The following is a 17,859-nucleotide window of genomic DNA, read 5'->3' as shown; positions in this document are numbered from 1 at the left end:
TGGATTTTAGAAAATTTTGTCAAATGACGGGTAGTTCGGGAAGTATATTAGAAAGAAACGAAATTTTCTATAATTCGTTTATATATACCAAATATAAGGTATACAGCACAAAATATCTGAAATGATTTGATCTTATCGTTAATGGTCCGCCTTCCGCCTGCCGATTTTGTCACGTCCTATCATTAGGCAACGTTAATCCACAGACGCGTTGTTCGATGAAAGTCGTGGAGTTCTGTACGTTCAACTCGGATCGAAGATCCTTCGCTTGGCGGACGGTGGAAGCAACTCTTAGAGTCCGGCGTAATAACCCTTTGAATAATACAATACGAGTCCAGTAGCAAAGTGCCGACGATATCATGACACGCTTTATAAACGCAATTACACTTCAGCATTCTGTTTGTTACTTGTGCTTGTACGTCCTAGGGAAACACGACACGCTCGAGGCTTTTGACCCCGAGCAGCTGTCCTTCCGGGATATACACTTCCGTTCGTAAAGATTCACGAGTAAAGGAGCTAAATCTGAACATTAGGAATTCATTAGGGACTTATTGAAACGTTTGATCCCCTTGTGTAAAATCACGCCCTGGTGTCTCATATCAGGGGCTATAACGCGTGAGAAACATAATTTTGCTAAGAGGGTGAAAAAATAAACTCATGATTTAAGAAATATCTGTTTTTTTCGTGGATCGTTCATTTTGAAGGTGCAAGTTCATTCTCCTTTGTTTTAAGATATCGAAGTTATTCGGGTTTTATGTATCATCGTTAGCTTCTTCACATCCACAGACATATTTGTCCAACAAATGTTACAATCTTTACCCGAATTAAAAGACACCTAGTATATGTACATGGACCATAGATGACAACACAAATTAGTTTCCTACCCACAAGAAAGAACAGTCGGAGATCATCCGACAAAATGATACGAAACAGTAGTCTGAATTCTTTAAAAGCGCGAAACAGATAAAAAGAGAAACCTTTCCTTCCGGTACGAAGAGATTCGGCTCTCTGAATTTTTCAAGCTATATCGTAACGTATTCCATTGAGGCAGACGAAAGCGTGCAGGACTCGTTTTCCCGCTACACTCCCCGAGGGTCAGTGCGTCCCTTTGTCGCCCCCTTTTCAATGCTGCCTGCTTGCCTGGCTCCAGCTCAGTAGCAGCAGCTGCCTCTCTCACGAAGAGACGTTTTTCAAAGTCCCCTTCCGTGCTAACGATCACCGGGTCTCTTCCTATCCCCGATACGAACACGCGACGAGGGTCGAAAATCCCGCTGGGAGATTATTTTTCCCTCGTCACCCTCCTGCCTTCTCTCACTCTTCTCTCTCGTTCTTTCTTTCCGACCTGGCATTTCCGCCAACGAGAACTGGAAGGAATATTGCCAGCCTGGAATACGTTTCCTAGACGCGTAGAAACTTCTACCCTAACCCCTAGTCGACTTTATCCCAACGATTTCGTCCTTCTTCGACGATCTTTACCTCTGTCCTTGATATGTATGATCGAGTTCGGTTTCTTGAGATTATGATAAGCGGGTTTTGAATTTGGCGTCGTTGTTGGTATTGCGATAAGATTGGAGGTTTCGGTGATCGATAATTGTCGCTATAAATTTTGATTTGCGAATTCCTGTGGCTGTGGCAAGGAAATGGATTTTAGGAATTTGATTTATTGAATATTGCAACGAGTATTTTACTTTGGATATATTACATGTATATTTTGATTACGTTCCATGTATCTCCACATCTATAAATTTTCCACAAGCGCATAGTCCACAGTCCAATCAACTTCAAATTCCATCAATCGTGATCAAAGTATCCTAATACAATCTTCTCCAAATTCACGTTAGAAAATCTCAGGAATAATTCTGGTCATTCACAACGATGATAACTTCCTAATACTTGTATTATCGATCCCATTACCATTCGATAAACATATACATTGTAAATAAAATTTCTTCTTCTTTAACCTAATCAATAACAATCGACATCCCATCAAAATCTCATTAACTTCGGATACTGGAGGGATCCGTATGTAGCAATCTAATGCACGTTGATAGGACCAGCTCAGGAAACTAGTTCAAGTCTGGCCAAACTGTAGTGTTTCCTTCGAAATCGATCAGCTGGCTTCCACTGACAGTTGCAGTAGCCGCGTACTAGCCAACTTCGCTATAAACAGAACCACGTATACTCTTCCTCGACGTCTAACGATTAATCGTCGTATTCTACAAACAGAGGTTCTTTTTCGGGCAAAGCTCGTTAATATTGCGTTAAGGTTTATTTCGCTGATTCATTCACTGGACTGGACTGTGACAATGACTGATGCATTTCGAGACGAGCATTCCATTCGGACACGGTGACGTTCCAAAGACGCTCAACTCCAATACTCGAGAAAGCTTCGACCCCGTCCGGAAGGCACAAAGACTAGGAAGCGAAGCGACGATGAATTATAGAGGCCCAGCAAACGGAGCACGTCGCTTCTCTGGCACAGATCGATATCCACTCCACGAACTTGCCAATGTATACCAAGAATCGATAACGCCATGCATTATCGATGGGTCTTCCGGTAGGACGTCCGACGTGCCCCGAAGCTCGTATCCTATTTGCCAAAAGGTAGAAACAGATAAGCCGTTTTCCACACTCTATCGTGCAGACGTGCTGTGTGGATCCAGTAGTTTCAAAAAAAGAAACACGGCAAACTGGCAGAGGGGGAATTTCGTGGGAGGGAAATAGAATACTTACAATCAGTAACAGTTAAGGAAAATGTATCATTGTATCACTGTAAGTTATCTTCACATAGCGACATTAGTTATTTTGTTCGTAAAGTAGTTGGTTAGTAATTTTGTATGGTCTGTCATTCAAGGTTTCCTGCAGTAGGTACCCTAAATATCATTTTCCTAAGTGATAAAAAAATGAGAGGTGGTGGATAAGGCAAAACCTCTCATTATAAATTTACAACTATGCGTCCTTTGATTAAGACAAAGTAATCATGGACACGTAAGGATCGCAAACGAAGGTCATGCGAAGAAATGTATATCAATGCATATCATTTATGTTTCCGGAGAATATTAAAAAAAACGGTGTATATTTATATTACATTTTCTCTCTCTCATAAAATGAGACACACAATGTATAATTATTATTATATATAATTATACATAGCAAGATCGTAACTGTACCTACAGCCTTAAGACGTCAGCCTACGTCTCCACTCTATATTTCAAATTACGATCTCGTTTAATCATGATTTACAGTAAATCAAAATAAAATGTTAAATTACATTACTTACGAAATGGCCTAGTAGTAGCAACGCAATAATCTTCGAAAAATATGTGATATTTTTTAATTACGTTAACTAAGGGACGCTTATTCTATTTATTAAAAGCTGAAGTTAAGCGGTCATCGAACCGGCGTTTGGATCATTTTTTACCGAATTTCTAGCGAAACTTTTTCTTTGATGTTTTACGATGTTAGCATCGGTAATTAGCGAGTGACATTGATGATTATTAGCCAGACTACGCGGCATGTTTCTCTTTTCACCGTTGTTCGTTCAGTGACCCTTTGTCAGGATCGATATTTGGGGTAGATAGGCGAGGTAAATTATAAACGGCGGACTCTTCTTCACGCTACCACCTGCACACAGCTGTGTGTAAGCTCTGGATCAATAATTCTATCTAATTTATTTTTCCGGCTGCGTCGCGGCGCGAATTTCCCGGTGAGAATATCAAACGCATCGCGATAGAATAATTTCAACTAACCGAATCATCCTCTAATCGCTAATAAAATATCCAATTCTCGAATAAAATAGAAATTTAGAATGCAAGTTACTTCCGTCCTTTCTTTCTTCTTAGTAACAAGTAATTAATCGACTATCAACTAGTTTTAATATTATTCATTATTTACAAAATTAAGTAATTAATAAATTCTTAATCAATTATTTGACCAACAAATCCTTCATAGAAAGACATTTTATTAAAGAAGGATAAAGGAACAATCTCCTTTCAATAAGCCCGATATTATCAATCATAATGACAATTGGTATCGCATTATGCAATCTATTCTTTCAATCCTAACACTTGTACCGTTGTCGCATTAAACACGAGGGTAGCGTTTTAATTGTTTCACGTATCGTGTCTCGATTATTCAACTTCTCACAATAGGTACCATAATAATTGCGTAAGATGAGTCGTAACAAGCAGCGTCGATAAGAAAAATCCATATCCACGGGCGGACCGACGTGCCAAGGTCAGTTCACGCAGATGACGTCCCCGCGACTGATTTATCCGAAACATGACGGAGGAAAGGAAAGCCGGGGATACGGCTGTAACTGGCCGAAGCGAGGAACGAGCAAATCAAAGCGAGACGAACGAGCAGAACAGCACGTGCACGTGTGCATTTCACGTGACACATACACACGCAGATTCCTAGGTACGTAGGTGTAGCACACATATACACATGCACGTATGTATCGAAACGAATCATACATAGAGATGCGTATATGTGTATATACAAGTATATATATACATATATATATGTATATGTATATGTATATGTATATATGTACACCATTGACCGGGATATCGTCTGTCTCGGGATGAATGAACCATTACGTCACGCACTTGTACTCTCCGATCCCCTTCCGCCTCTCTTTCCCTCTGTGTGCTTCTCCTCATCCGTCGATTCTGTCTCCGTCTCTCTTTTCCCCCGTCCTCTCGTGCTCGCATTATATTATGTGCAGCAGCAAGCATACCTTCCTCCTTCCTTCCATCGATTAGCGGCGGAATTCCAGCCGGGGAGGGAGAGACGATAGAGAGCTATAGTTTCGATGGAGGTCAACGTATCGCAGTGGCTCAGACACCCGGCAGACGTGTCTGCCGCTGTAAAACGCCGAGGGACGAAGGACGCGGGGATGAGAGTCGGAGTGGATCGCTTTCGTTGTACCACTGATACACTTTCGCGCTGTTACTCGCACATATCTTCGGGCGCAGGTGCATCGCCTCGCGTATCTCTTTCCGTTGGATAGCATCGGTCACGTTGCAACCCTTGCAACTGTGTCTTTGTGCTCCTGTACCGAGAATCTCGTCGAATTTGCTCCACTCCTTGAAGCGCACTAAACGTTCCTTCTAGGTACACTTATATCTATTGGCGAATCAGTATGCGGAATGAGTAGCACTCTGGAACATGATGATGCAGGATAGTTGATGTTCTAGGTATAAGGAAACTAGTAGACCAGTTATAGCTTAAGAAATTGTTATTTGTTTCTGGTCAAAAGTATTGTAACGCATTATCCATTACGATCAATGGTAGGTAACAAATAATAATTATTGTAACTAATATTTTATATGCGTATGGTTCATTAAAATTTCTCGAGTCAAATCGTTAGCCTTCCAAGATAGGCTCGCGTGGCTCTCGCCCAGTCTCTTTTAAGTTGGGATATAGTTTTGCCTTGGGACCATCACTATTCACTCTTCCATGGAAATCAGGTTTCTTCTCCTTAGGTCCACTTCTTTGCAACCAAATGTCTAACAAACTTTTAGGCGCATGGAGACTACCCTTGTGGAGTTGTTTCCCGAGTGACATTGATGTACTTGCCGGTGGCGACATCGGTGAATCGGTTGTTGCTCTTATTACGCTAGCTCGAGCAGTTACATCTTCTTTGCCAAATCTAAGAAATGATGTAAAAGGTTAATTGTCTTAGAATATTTTTTGAATGAAAAACAAAAGAAATGTTGCAAGAAATTATTCCTACCCATCTAATTCGCGCAACGCCTGATCCAATTCGACTTTATCTTTGTCGTCTTTGCTTCGCACTTCGAGGAGACAAGTTAGAACTTCAGAATGCGCAGCAGAATTATTCGAGTGGTGCTTTAAGAATGTTTCTAATTCTCCCCACAGCAGCCTGTAGTGTTCTTCCCTGCGTACACCACCTTTCCCACCACGGCCACCTCCTATACTTGGTAGTGGTAAGGTTTCGTGTTTTGCTTCTAATTGCAATAAACTGAAGATCACCTGTTTGCACTGTACAACCTCCTCTGCAGTAAGTTCTTCCTTTACCATTAAATCTGGCAATGGATCTATTAACTATAATTCACATGAATACTATTACATACTGAAGTTGTACTAGGATTTATCAACTAAATTTTATTTGAAATATGTACCTGTTTCAGATTGAACATAAGTGTACTAGAAATAGTAATTGGCCAATATTTCGTATGTCGTTCTAATCTAGATCTCATCTTTTCTGCTGGACCTTCGGTATTACAGTTTGTACTTCTTTTTAAAGGCACCAATACATTATTTCGCATCAATCTTCCAAAATCCTATCACAAATAATATATCAATTATAGAAAGATATCCTGGAGAAATGAAGATTTTTTTCAAAGGAAATGTTTAGAATGTATATATTTACAGTTATTCTGTAATCAGTGACACGGCCACCACAGCCTTCGCTAATAGAAGGTGGATCTTCTAATACGCTTCTAGCAGTTGATAATGTATGTATAAAAATTTCTCCACCATGTGCAGCGAGTAAATGAGAAATAGTTTTTCCACCACTCTTCCTGGCCATTTCCAACATTACTGATCTACCATTCAGCAAAAAGTTGATCAAACAAGAGGAAGGTCTACTATTTACATCTACAGGTGTGATTCTATGCATGGCTGTGCAGTTTTGCATTTCTGCTGCACTGCACCCTCGTGGTGTGCACCACTTCAAAGTTACTGTTTCATATTCTGATCCTTCTTCGAATCTTCTAAATGTTTTAATTAAAGCAGAATCTTGTGGATTTCCTATAAAGATATTCGTGTAATGTTTTCATGCATATATCATATTGAATAATTTATATTTTACAGTTAATAGTTACAACCTTTTAAAATTGCTGAATGGGCAGCTGAAGAATGAAATATCTCGACGTCATAATTTGCAGAAGAACTAGCATTCTGTTCTTCTTTCATTGGTATACCGGTTACTGTTGTACTAGCTAAATCATAGTGAGATAAAATTAAGTGAGACAATTTTGAATGTAATGCGGGTGCCTTGATAGAATGTACTTCTACTGTTAACATAGGCGAAACCTAAAACAAAATTTTTTTTGAATAATTCTATTCATATACAATTAAAAATTTACATATGAATGGTGAAATAAATAAAATACCTCTCTTGGTCCCTGACTAGTAACTTGTGACTCAATATTATTAGGGAAGATGTTCAGTATAACTAAATGGCAATAATCTACTGGTATTAAACTGAAACACAGCAATCATGTTATAAAATTATACATATACACAATGCTATGTATTATTGATTTAGATACTAACTGATCTGAAGCTAAAGCAGATTTATTTTCTTGCGTTAACTCATTCAAAAATATATTTTCCAAGTTTTTCATGTTGCTATTATCTCGTGCACTAGTAATACATATCACTCTTCCTCTATTAACAAGCGTACTAGTATTCTCATTTAATGATGTTCTCTTGTCATGTTGAATTTCTGAGCATTCGTTAAGCGTTTCAATCGCTACTCTCAAACCATGTATAACTGAATAATCTTCTCCAGGTTTTGGCATCTTCGTTGGTATTCCTAGAATGGCTGTACCATTCATTATCTGTAATCATAACGATCATAATTAGACATATTACTTTTAAATACAAATACATTACACATTCAATATTACTTACATGATTTAAATTTTGTTGCGATGGACTCCATGAGTTCAATACATATGCTGCACGATCGGTTACAACAAATCTTATCTGTAAAGGATAAAAAATCAAAATATACAGATTTTACTTGACAATAATAATTAAATAAACTAATATACCAATTTTCCAGTTGGGAAGAGATCCCATACTATTCTACAATATTCAAGTGAAGCTTCTACACTGCTGGTCCATAGAGATTTACAAACAGGTGCCAAAGGAATTAAGTTTTGACCGCGACTCTTTAGAAAATCAAATTCTATTGGAGCTTCAGTAGATATACCAAAATATGGCGTGTGATCCAAAACAAAAATAGTTTTATGATTTGCCGGATACATTCTTCTACAACATTTTAATAAACTGCTTTTTTCACATACAACGCGTGACACTTCGTTAGATATACATTTATAGAAAGGGGATAATGCCTCGAGAATATACCATATTATAGGTTAGAGTACAAAATATTCTAAAGATGTTAAAATTACATGTTTTTATTATCATAAGAACATAATAGAGTAATTACATAATATATATATATATCTAAAGAACTTTATAATCATATTGCAACACTATAATTATTTTTATTTATTTTATTTAAAAAGACATTGTTTTATAAATACAAATACAACATAATTGTTTTCGCAGAATACAAATTAATCGTGTACACTATTTAGAAAATAAAATATTATACAGTTGATGGGTTAAATGAATAGCTTTGGTAAATTGCTGTAGTATTATAACAAATTTTATTTGTAAAATTCGTCTTGTAATGTATTAACATTTAAAATTTCCCGGTGAAGCTCAATGCATTTCCGTTTTATTCTCTCTTCAATTACAATTCCATATATTTATGAAAAATTCAAATGCTACTTTTTTCAGACAGTTGACTTAGAATGTAAAATTATCTTATAATTTTTATAATAATATGGAATACTATGTGAGAAAAAGTAAATCTTTTCTCCCCTTCTTTTCTCTTAACAGGAATTAAAGCATTTAACTTCCTTTCCAACTGGAAGTCTCCTAGTGGCATTGATAACGTGAGTATATTGAAATCTTTTTCTTTATTTATAGCGTTTATTTTATGTGAAGTATAAAAAATTGTTAGTTAAATAGTAAAAATTGTATAGGGATTAAATTTCATGTAAAAATTTATATTAATAACAAGTGGTTACAATAAATTTATATTATAACCTTGTGGGCTGATACACGTGGAGTATCATTCAAATAAATTTTTAATAATATTTACATTTTCTAGTGTTATAAATTTTCGTTTTTTGTTAAAATTTCTATATTCAAATAGCACATTAATTTAATATATTAATATATTAATTTAATATATTACACAAATAATTTATTTCACATTATGAAATAAGGTTATGTATAAATAGATAGTAGGAAAATAAATGAAGAACGTCATTAATAATTATTTGTTTAGATCAATTCAATAATAGTGTATATTAAATTAGGTTAACAATGTATATGTTTAGGTTACTCGTAATTCAACCACAACGTTAAGATGTCAGGAGGTTTAGACGTATTGTCTCTTAAAGAGGATGATGTTACTAAAATGTTAGCTGCATATACGCACCTAGGTGCTGAAAATGTGAACTTCCAAATGGAGCAATATGTGTACAAGAAGAAGAGCGATGGTATGTTTATTTCATATGCAATACAATACTCTGATTGTTAATTAAAATGGTCAATATATTATTTTAAAATATAGGTATTAGCATCATTAATCTGCGTCACACTTGGGAGAAATTGCTATTAGCAGCACGTGCCATTGTTGCTATTGAACATCCTAGTGAAGTGTTTGTCATCAGTTGCCGCCAAACCGGGCAAAGAGCTGTTCTGAAATTTGCGCAGCATACTGGAGCTACTCCTATTGCTGGACGTTTTACTCCTGGTGCTTTCACTAATCAAATTCAAGTTAGTTACTTAATGCTAACCTTATCCTGTCTGGTCAAATGACCGGTTTCAAAATTTAATTTAAAATTGTATATATTATTTATTTTATATTTATTATACTATTTTAAATGATGAACATTCATTTTCCATAATTTGTCTCTGTTGGTTTAATTTGGCTTAATCTTTTCTGATTTTATTTAAAGTATGAATATTGTGGTATTATCAAATTACAACATAATAATGTTATCAATTATTTTCAGTCTGCCTTCCGTGAACCACGTCTGTTGATCGTTACTGATCCATCTACCGATCATCAGCCGATTACCGAGGCCAGTTACGTGAATATCCCAGTAATTGCTTTCTGTAACACCGACTCACCTCTTCGTTTCGTCGATATTGCAATTCCCTGTAATACAAAGAGTCTCCATTGTGTCGGTCTTATGTGGTGGTTGTTGGCAAGAGAAGTACTGAGATTAAGAGGCTCTATTGCTCGTGAAACCAAGTGGGATGTTGTCGTCGACTTGTTCTTTTACAGAGATCCAGAGGAGGTTAATATTTATACGATTCTAATAGCATTTACTTCGTTTTGTTTAATACTTGTATATAGTTTCTATCTATACTTATACTTGCTAAATGATGAAAAAATAATATTCAGAAATACAGTTGTTGACCTTATAGAATATGGCTTAATCTTTGCTGAATATATTTCTGGAGCTTATACGTATTTTAATGTAAATGACTAGTAAATAAATTGTCGAAATAATGTTTCTACAGGCTGAGAAGGAAGAACAAGCTGCCAAGGAAATTGCACCTGCTAAAGAGTTTGCAGGAACGGTTGAAGTTACAACTGCTGCTGAACCTGGGTGGGTCAATGAAGTTGACACTGGTACAGTAGCTCCTGAAAATTGGGCAGACGACGTAGCAACTCCAACCGCAGCAGCAATTCCGACTGCAGGAGCTGCACAAGCATTCCCAGCTAGTGGAGACTGGGCTGCTCAGGTAATAATGAAATTCTCTTATTTTTTGTAAAATAACGATATTAGAAATAAAGCAAAACATTGTTATTTATTATTTCCTGCTAAGCAGGCTTCGGACGAATGGTCCACTGCAACACCATCTGCCGCAGGACAAAGTTGGGGAGGTGCCACAACAGAGAAGTGGTAATATCATTCTCTTTGATAATTTTTTACACTGACAAACTTCGTACAGTGTATGAAGAAAAATAAATATATAAAAATTTCAACATATTTTTATTATTTATATCATAGACCGACAAAAATAGGGATTTAATTAAAATGATCCAATAATAAAGGTACATAAATTAATCTTTCCAATCACATATTACGAAACATTACCTTATACCAATGAATATAATTTTATTGTACATTAGTGCCTTTCCAGTTTACGAACAAGCCATTTGCTGCCATCTATTATATAGGAAAGGAACTGAAACTTAATCCATTTATGGATAGATGGCAGCATAAGACGTGTCCGAAGACAGGAATTAAGTTTCATGTTTTGAAGGGTCTGTCAGCCAAACCGTGTGCTGCCATCTATTAGAAAGGAGAGGAACTGAAACTTTGACCATTTATGGATAGATGGCCGCGTGGGACTTGTCGGAAGACAAAAATTAAGCTTCTTGTCCTGAAAGGCCTGTCGGACAAACCATGTTCTGCCATCTATTCATGAACAGTCCAAATTTCTGTTCCTCTCTTTGGCGGTATGTGGGTTGTTCATAGAAAAGAAGAACATTACAGTGTAACAAAGATAGATATACATCTTGTGTTAGAAGAAGATGACTATATTGTGTGACGAGAATAGTATATCTACTGTAAGATAAGGACAGAGATAACGTGGAATAAGAACCGTACAATCGACTATGATATGGTATCCTTATAATTTGGTTTATATGTTTCATTTTGTAATTTACTTATAGAATTAATAATGCAGGTCTTGTAATATTCTTATAAACTCTATTTAATTCGTATATAAACTTTAAATTTTATCTTCATTCTAAATTACAATGTGGATGGTGTATATTATGGATATATATATATATATATATATGTCGGAGATGAAGGGAAAACCGGAGCCTTCTCTTTGCAATTTTGAGAAAAGTCCTCTAATGCTTTAGCTTAGATTTTATCATAGCTGTAATTAAGCAATTGTTATCATTCGATCTGATTGTAATTGTTCGAGATTTGTGATAGCGAAATTGGGTTCGAGGTGACAACTGGTCGCCGAACGTAGCCACAGTCACGGGATAAACGTTTTGCATGACGAAGGTGTGGATCGGTTGTATAGTTCTCCCTAGAAATGTGGTTGTGGAGGCATACGGCCTCAAGAACGGGCCTGGCTACATAGAATTGTACTTTGGAGATGTCGATATAATGGGACACACGTTGTATTAAGAATCAAACTCCAGACAGAAACTGCCTAGCAACGGCGATTGGAACTTCTCTATGCTTCCAGCGAGCATATAACAAACAAATGCAGTCGTACAGCGAGAAAGATTTTCATCAGATCATCATTCGTGTGATCGCCTTGGAAAGTGATACATTGAGCAGTTTACCGAGCGTCTCAGCAATCGTATTTTGTGTCTAAAATTATTCTACGCATAGTAAAGAGTTATCTCGTTGACCGTGGATTCGTTTGAACCCAAGAACATTGTTAATAGCGTTTATTAAACTCATTATTCGTTAAACTTATTATTCGTAAAACATATTATTCGTTAATTGTATTATTCGTTAAACTTATTATTCGTTAATCTGATCATTAGTTAAACTTATTGTTTGTTAATCTTACTATTCATTAAACTCAATATTCATAATATTTTGTAAAATCTTGTATATACGCGTAAATATAATTCTGTTTTGTAAAACGATGGCTAATTCAAACGAAGAATCGTTACGCGCCTTAAATTCTAATGTTAACCCGACATATATATATATATATATATATAGTGTATGTGTACAATATCTATGTAAAAATAGATTATTTACATTTTTTCTTTTCCTTTACGTAGAAGAAACCTTTGTAATTAAAAGACTTTTCTTTCTAGCTTTCTTTCTAGCTCTTTCTTTCTTTCTAGCTATTTGTGCGAAATAGAAATTAAATTATGTGAAAAAGAAAATTACAGAAGTGCCAACACCACACGGAGTTCCCAAGCGGTCAACCATCTAAGTACTATCCGTGTCCAAAGCTGCTTTCGTGCTCGGACGAGAACGAGTGATTTCAACGCGGTTTGGGTGTTGACACATACAGTAGAGGATGTAGACTCTTTTACTTTGTTCTTTGCCTTGGATGAAAAGTTGTTGCTCATTATTAAGATGATAGTTAATTTCTTTCCTCTAATCTTCTTTAATCTTCTTCAATATTTAATTAGACACCGACCAAATTCTTTGCCATACAAACATCTTTAAAAACAAATAACATATATTATTTTATGAATTTCATTTAAAAGAACGTTTAACTGAGATTAGGAGTAATGTACTTTTGACAAAAACAAAATCTACAGTTCAAATGACACCTTAAACAACGTTAAACAATTCTAACTAAAACTAAATGTTCGCCGATACTAGCGCCATCTGCTTATCAACATAAAAAATATTCGTAGCGTTCAGTATCAGTGGGACCAGTACCAAGAGATGTGTATCTTCTCCGGATAGGTTTGGATTTCGAGATTTATTATGTCTAGTCAACAAACATAAAAGTAACATAAAATCTCTTTTCTAATCCGATTTCTAACATGTACGTTTAATAATTATTCTTTTCCTCGTAGCTTCGACGTGATTACGCGTGTTTTACGTGTACAAGTGGGCGTATTAACCGACGCGACGTATCGCGGAAAAGTATAATATCCGCGTAGAAGAAGGAATGTAGCGTTTTGGGTCAATATATCGTTTGTTGAACGACAGCAAATTTGCTTCGACGTATGTCAAATAAAATGTTAAGATTTTTGTCACGACGTAGGGCTCGTAGTGTCAGCGGACAGACTACGTCGTCCCAAATAAAAAATCAACGATTGCTCAGCAATAAGAATGTTGTTCAATGTAGGGTCGTTTTGCTTGATGGCACGGATCTACCAATAGAATTGTCAGTGAGTAGAATAATCTATTAAAAATCAATGGTAATTATTGAAAATATTTCTTATCTAATAAATAATACTTGCTATTCAATTTTTATGCCAATGTTTGGTTAATGTAAATAGGAAGGAGCGATGGAATTGATTGATAACATACTGAATATTAAACCTGTTTCTTTGTAAGAAATTTGACTGATTATGTCTTCTCCTATAATCTTCATTTATATTTTTTAGTTCTATTTTCTATCTCCTTAATTTTTATATATCTGTGTTGCACTTAATATTTTCCTTGATTCTATCAAATTAAATTGTTTCTTTCTATAAATACCACCCATGTCTGTCCTACATATTATTATCCTCTTTTATATTCTTGGTACACAGATTTTTATATTTTTGTGAATTATTTTTGTGTTACAGAAAAAAGCATTAGCTAGCGACTTATATGAACAAGTGTTTTATAGTTTAGATTTAATAGAGAAAGATTATTTTGGATTGCAATATACCGATAGCAATAATGTTCAGCATTGGCTCGATCCCACTAAGCCAATAAAGAAACAAGTAAAAAGTATGTTTGTTTTTTCTATGCATTAAACAAATTTCCTTTTGTTCATTGAAATTAATGCATCACTTTTCCTTCTGTTTCCAAAATTAATTATTCGTTGTTTTATTATTAACAAATGATATTTTATGTAGTTGGACCACCATATACTTTACGGCTCAAGGTAAAGTTTTATTCATCAGAACCTAATACATTGCGCGAAGAATTAACAAGATACCAGTTTTTCTTGCAATTAAAGCAAGATGTTTTGGAAGGAAAACTTCATTGTCCTCACCAAGTTGCTGTGCAATTGGCTGCTTTATCTCTTCAATGTAAGTATCTAAAAAAGAATGAATAAGTTAAGAAATAATGTGAATTGTAATTATATTTGATATAAATTTATTTGTACTTTTAGCTGAACTTGGTGATTACGATCCTGCCATACATAGTGCAGCAACAGTATCAGAATTTAGATTTGTACCAGGCCAAACAGAGCAAATGGAGCTTGAAATACTTGAAGAATACGCCAAGTGTTCTGGTCTTAGTCCAGCACAAGCTGAATCAGCTTATCTCAGTAAAGCTAAATGGTTAGATATGTATGGTGTAGATATGCATACCGTTCTCGGTAAAGATGCATGTGAATACTCTTTGGGATTAACGCCAACGGGAATCTTGGTCTTCGAAGGCACACAAAAAATAGGCTTGTTCTTTTGGCCCAAGATTGGTCGGCTAGACTTTAAAAAGAAGAAACTAACATTAGTTGTGGTGGAAGAGGATGATGAAGGGAGAGGAGAACAAGAACATACGTTTGTATTCAGACTTGTCAATGAAAAGGCTTGCAAACATTTATGGAAGTGCGCTGTAGAGCATCATGCTTTCTTTCGATTACGTGCACCCGTTAAAGGTGCTAGTGGACGCCAAAATTTCTTTCGTATGGGTTCACGTTTTCGTTACAGCGGTAAAACCGAATTTCAAACCACTCAGCTGAATAGAGCACGCAGAACAGTACAATTTGAAAGACGACCAAGTCAAAGATACGCGCGTCGTCAAAGCCATGTTTTAAGAGAACGTCAACGTCAGCAAGTGGAACAACCGCAACCACCAGCTCCAGTAGTTAACAGTAAGTATAAAAAAGTATCTTCTTTTTGCCAGAAAAGATATAAAGTTGCTGTATAATGAGTTTTCTAATCTTGATAAGTATTTTTCTTTATAGACGAAGAAGAGTCTTTGCAACGTCAGCCGAGTCAATGTAGTACAAAATCGTCAGACTCCAGCGTACATGCTACGTCTTCACCTTTGGTAGATTCTTTACTGAAATCACTGGCCAAGGATCAGCAGCCTTTAGAGCCTAGAAATCAAACAGCAGTTGCTAACACTGAAAAAGAAACAGAGCCTGTGAAAACGAGTTTAATCATCGAAAATATGACTAATCAAACATCGTTAGTGCCAAATAATCAAGTTGGTGGTACCTCTTCACTGCCCCCACGTACGCCTATTCCGCCAGAATCATTAAAGTGCAATATACTGAAAGCAAAGTCTCTAGAGCAAGGAAAAAATTCAAATTTGGTTTCCATCACGTCTATGGATGCATCTCCAGTTATTACTAAGAACAATCAGCATTCTGACGCAGCAACAATTGTATCGGTGGTAAGAAAACTAAAATTCTTTAATATTGTTGATATTATTCATTATGCAACATATTGACATAAATACGGGTAATTTATACAGTAGAAAGTTGTTCTGTTTTTTTTAGAATGCTATTGATTAATTGAATTACCTTACATTTTTTAAATAAATGCATTCAGAAAAATAGTATTTGGTATTTGAATTAGTACAATTGTAGCAATTAAACGCAGACATTACAAAAAAAAGTTTATAATAGACTTGAAAAATTTGTATATACGCAAATATTCTTTCATTTTATGGACTCAAACATGTCTTGAATTTTTCTTTTTTATATCTTGTTTCATCTTTTTCCAATATTTGTTTTATCGTTTTGTGCTTCTAAGCTTTAGATGTGATTCGTTTGCTTTTTTGCGTTATCTCTTATTTAGGGTGGAGATAAATTGACACTGTCAGTAAGTGGTGCTATGATGACAAATCCGTCAGCAGATGACAACGTTACAGTAACGCATTTTTCTCTAGACAGTTGGGGACAAATTGAACAAAAAACAACACAATTGAATCCTAAAGTTTCAAATCAATCTCAAAATCCGTTCAATCCCTTCACTAGCGATAATAACAACGAAGTTACTACTGTCTCTGAAAATACCGAGGACGATTCAAAAACGGAAGAGGAAAAGAAAGCGAATACAAACCCGTTTATAGATTCGAATCCGTTTTTGGGTTTGCTTAATCCTTTTAAAGAAATACAGCCCACGGTTGAAAAGAAAACTGAAGTGGAAACAGAGAAAAACGGAGCGAGAGTCGTGAAAACTGAAGAAATACAAACAACTACTACGACTCTTACTCACAAGGTGTGGCTCATTTTTTAAATGTTTGTCAGTTAACTATTGTAACACACGTAGTCCTTGTATTCGTCTAAAAATGCTTTAGCTTGTGCAAATTGTATGCAAATATGTGCTTGTTTTTTTTTACCTTTTTTTAAACATCTGTAAAATATCAATAAATCGTAAAAATTTTATATCGAAATTACAATGCATCTGAATATTTAATATTCTGCATATTTTTCTTCTGTTCTAGGATGATAATTCGGCTGTTTCCGATATCAGTCCTTGGCTAGTAGCCGATCCATCACAAACAACGACGGCAGATCAAACTCCAATTAAACATACAGTAATTACGAGGAAGACTGTAATCACAACGCAACTTTGAAGTATTAAGTAATCAACGAAATATATAAAAACAGATTACAATTCTAAAAACAAAAAGAAAAATATTTATCAAATTTGGTCTTCCTTATAATATGTACTGACTTGCTTAAAGTGCCTATAGGAGTACAATGTTGCCTAAGTAGGAAAAGAAGTAATACAATAAAATGAAAGAATAATTTGACATATTATATCAGTGGGACCAGTCAGCATTTATATTTTTTGCAAATTACAAATAATTTGCATTTATGTAAGTATTTAATTTTATATAATTTTAATTCATATAAGCACTTAATTTGAAAAATTGTATTAATTTTTACAATTTCAAGAAATATGAATTGTATAAATATAATTCCTAATTAAAAATTTTTTTTTTACTTGACGTATTTTTTATACGAGATTGATGTTTTAAGTTTGTGCTTCGAGTAATATACCATTTGACAACTGCATTAGTACTCTTTAATGCAAGAGAAATCATGCATAGAAATCAGATTTACAGTACAGATTTAAGTACAGTACCTATGTCATAAAAAAGTTAATATTTTTTCCATATTTTTATATCTGCTTTTTATCAATAATTGTTTTACTTTAATACATTATCAATTCAGTTCTGTCATGCAAATTATTTATGTGTGTTCTATATTTATTGTTGTATAACATAGTCAATTTTTACAAAGAGTTAAGTGTCCTTATATCTTATTATACAATAAGAACACACACGTACATTAAAAAGAGGTAATATATGGAGCTCCTACTAAAAATTAAATTTATTGAATTGACTTATTTCTCGTCTAATTGTATATTTATATATA

At 35.1% G+C, this 17,859-nt stretch overlaps 3 protein-coding genes and 1 pseudogene across 4 annotated transcripts; 2 read left to right on the top strand and 2 right to left on the bottom strand.

The window, feature by feature from the left end:
* Nucleotides 1-5,221: 5,221 nt before the first annotated feature.
* On the bottom strand, nt 5,222-8,148 carry LOC117217283 (integrator complex subunit 13). Its single transcript, XM_033464786.1, has 9 exons — nt 7,809-8,148; nt 7,666-7,740; nt 7,306-7,592; nt 7,143-7,233; nt 6,855-7,062; nt 6,398-6,777; nt 6,147-6,308; nt 5,738-6,069; nt 5,222-5,653 (listed from the first exon to the last, which is right to left on the bottom strand). The coding sequence occupies exons 1-9, from the start codon at nt 8,022-8,024 to the stop codon at nt 5,368-5,370; spliced, it is 2,037 nt and encodes a 678-aa protein (XP_033320677.1). The 5' UTR covers nt 8,025-8,148; the 3' UTR covers nt 5,222-5,367.
* A 463-nt stretch (nt 8,149-8,611) lies between these two features.
* On the top strand, nt 8,612-10,837 carry LOC117217298 (40S ribosomal protein SA). Its single transcript, XM_033464805.1, has 6 exons — nt 8,612-8,723; nt 9,174-9,335; nt 9,410-9,615; nt 9,855-10,142; nt 10,369-10,593; nt 10,681-10,837. Exons 2-6 carry the CDS (start codon nt 9,203-9,205, stop codon nt 10,756-10,758), a joined length of 930 nt encoding a protein of 309 aa, XP_033320696.1. The 5' UTR covers nt 8,612-8,723; nt 9,174-9,202; the 3' UTR covers nt 10,759-10,837.
* Nucleotides 10,838-12,736: 1,899 nt separating this feature from the next.
* Nucleotides 12,737-12,850, bottom strand: LOC117204016 (annotated as a pseudogene).
* Nucleotides 12,851-13,196: 346 nt separating this feature from the next.
* Nucleotides 13,197-17,228, top strand: LOC117217279 (band 4.1-like protein 5). 2 transcript variants are annotated; one of them, XM_033464781.1, is made up of 8 exons: nt 13,197-13,306; nt 13,376-13,693; nt 14,096-14,243; nt 14,372-14,548; nt 14,632-15,336; nt 15,430-15,863; nt 16,271-16,693; nt 16,920-17,228. In XM_033464781.1, exons 2-8 carry the CDS (start codon nt 13,529-13,531, stop codon nt 17,049-17,051), a joined length of 2,184 nt encoding a protein of 727 aa, XP_033320672.1. In that variant the 5' UTR covers nt 13,197-13,306; nt 13,376-13,528; the 3' UTR covers nt 17,052-17,228. The 2 variants fall into 2 exon arrangements, with proteins under 2 accessions (XP_033320672.1, XP_033320673.1); XM_033464782.1 differs by lacking the exon at nt 13,197-13,306 and having other exon boundaries at nt 13,553-13,723.
* The last annotated feature ends 631 nt before the right edge of the window (nt 17,229-17,859 follow it).

Source organism: Bombus bifarius, unplaced genomic scaffold, assembly GCF_011952205.1.
Source record: "Bombus bifarius isolate JDL3187 unplaced genomic scaffold, Bbif_JDL3187 scf7180000007975, whole genome shotgun sequence".
In the NCBI taxonomy this organism is placed as follows: domain Eukaryota; kingdom Metazoa; phylum Arthropoda; class Insecta; order Hymenoptera; family Apidae; genus Bombus; species Bombus bifarius.
Note: the sequence above shows the minus strand (reverse complement) of the source record. Positions and strands in the feature narration are given on the sequence as shown.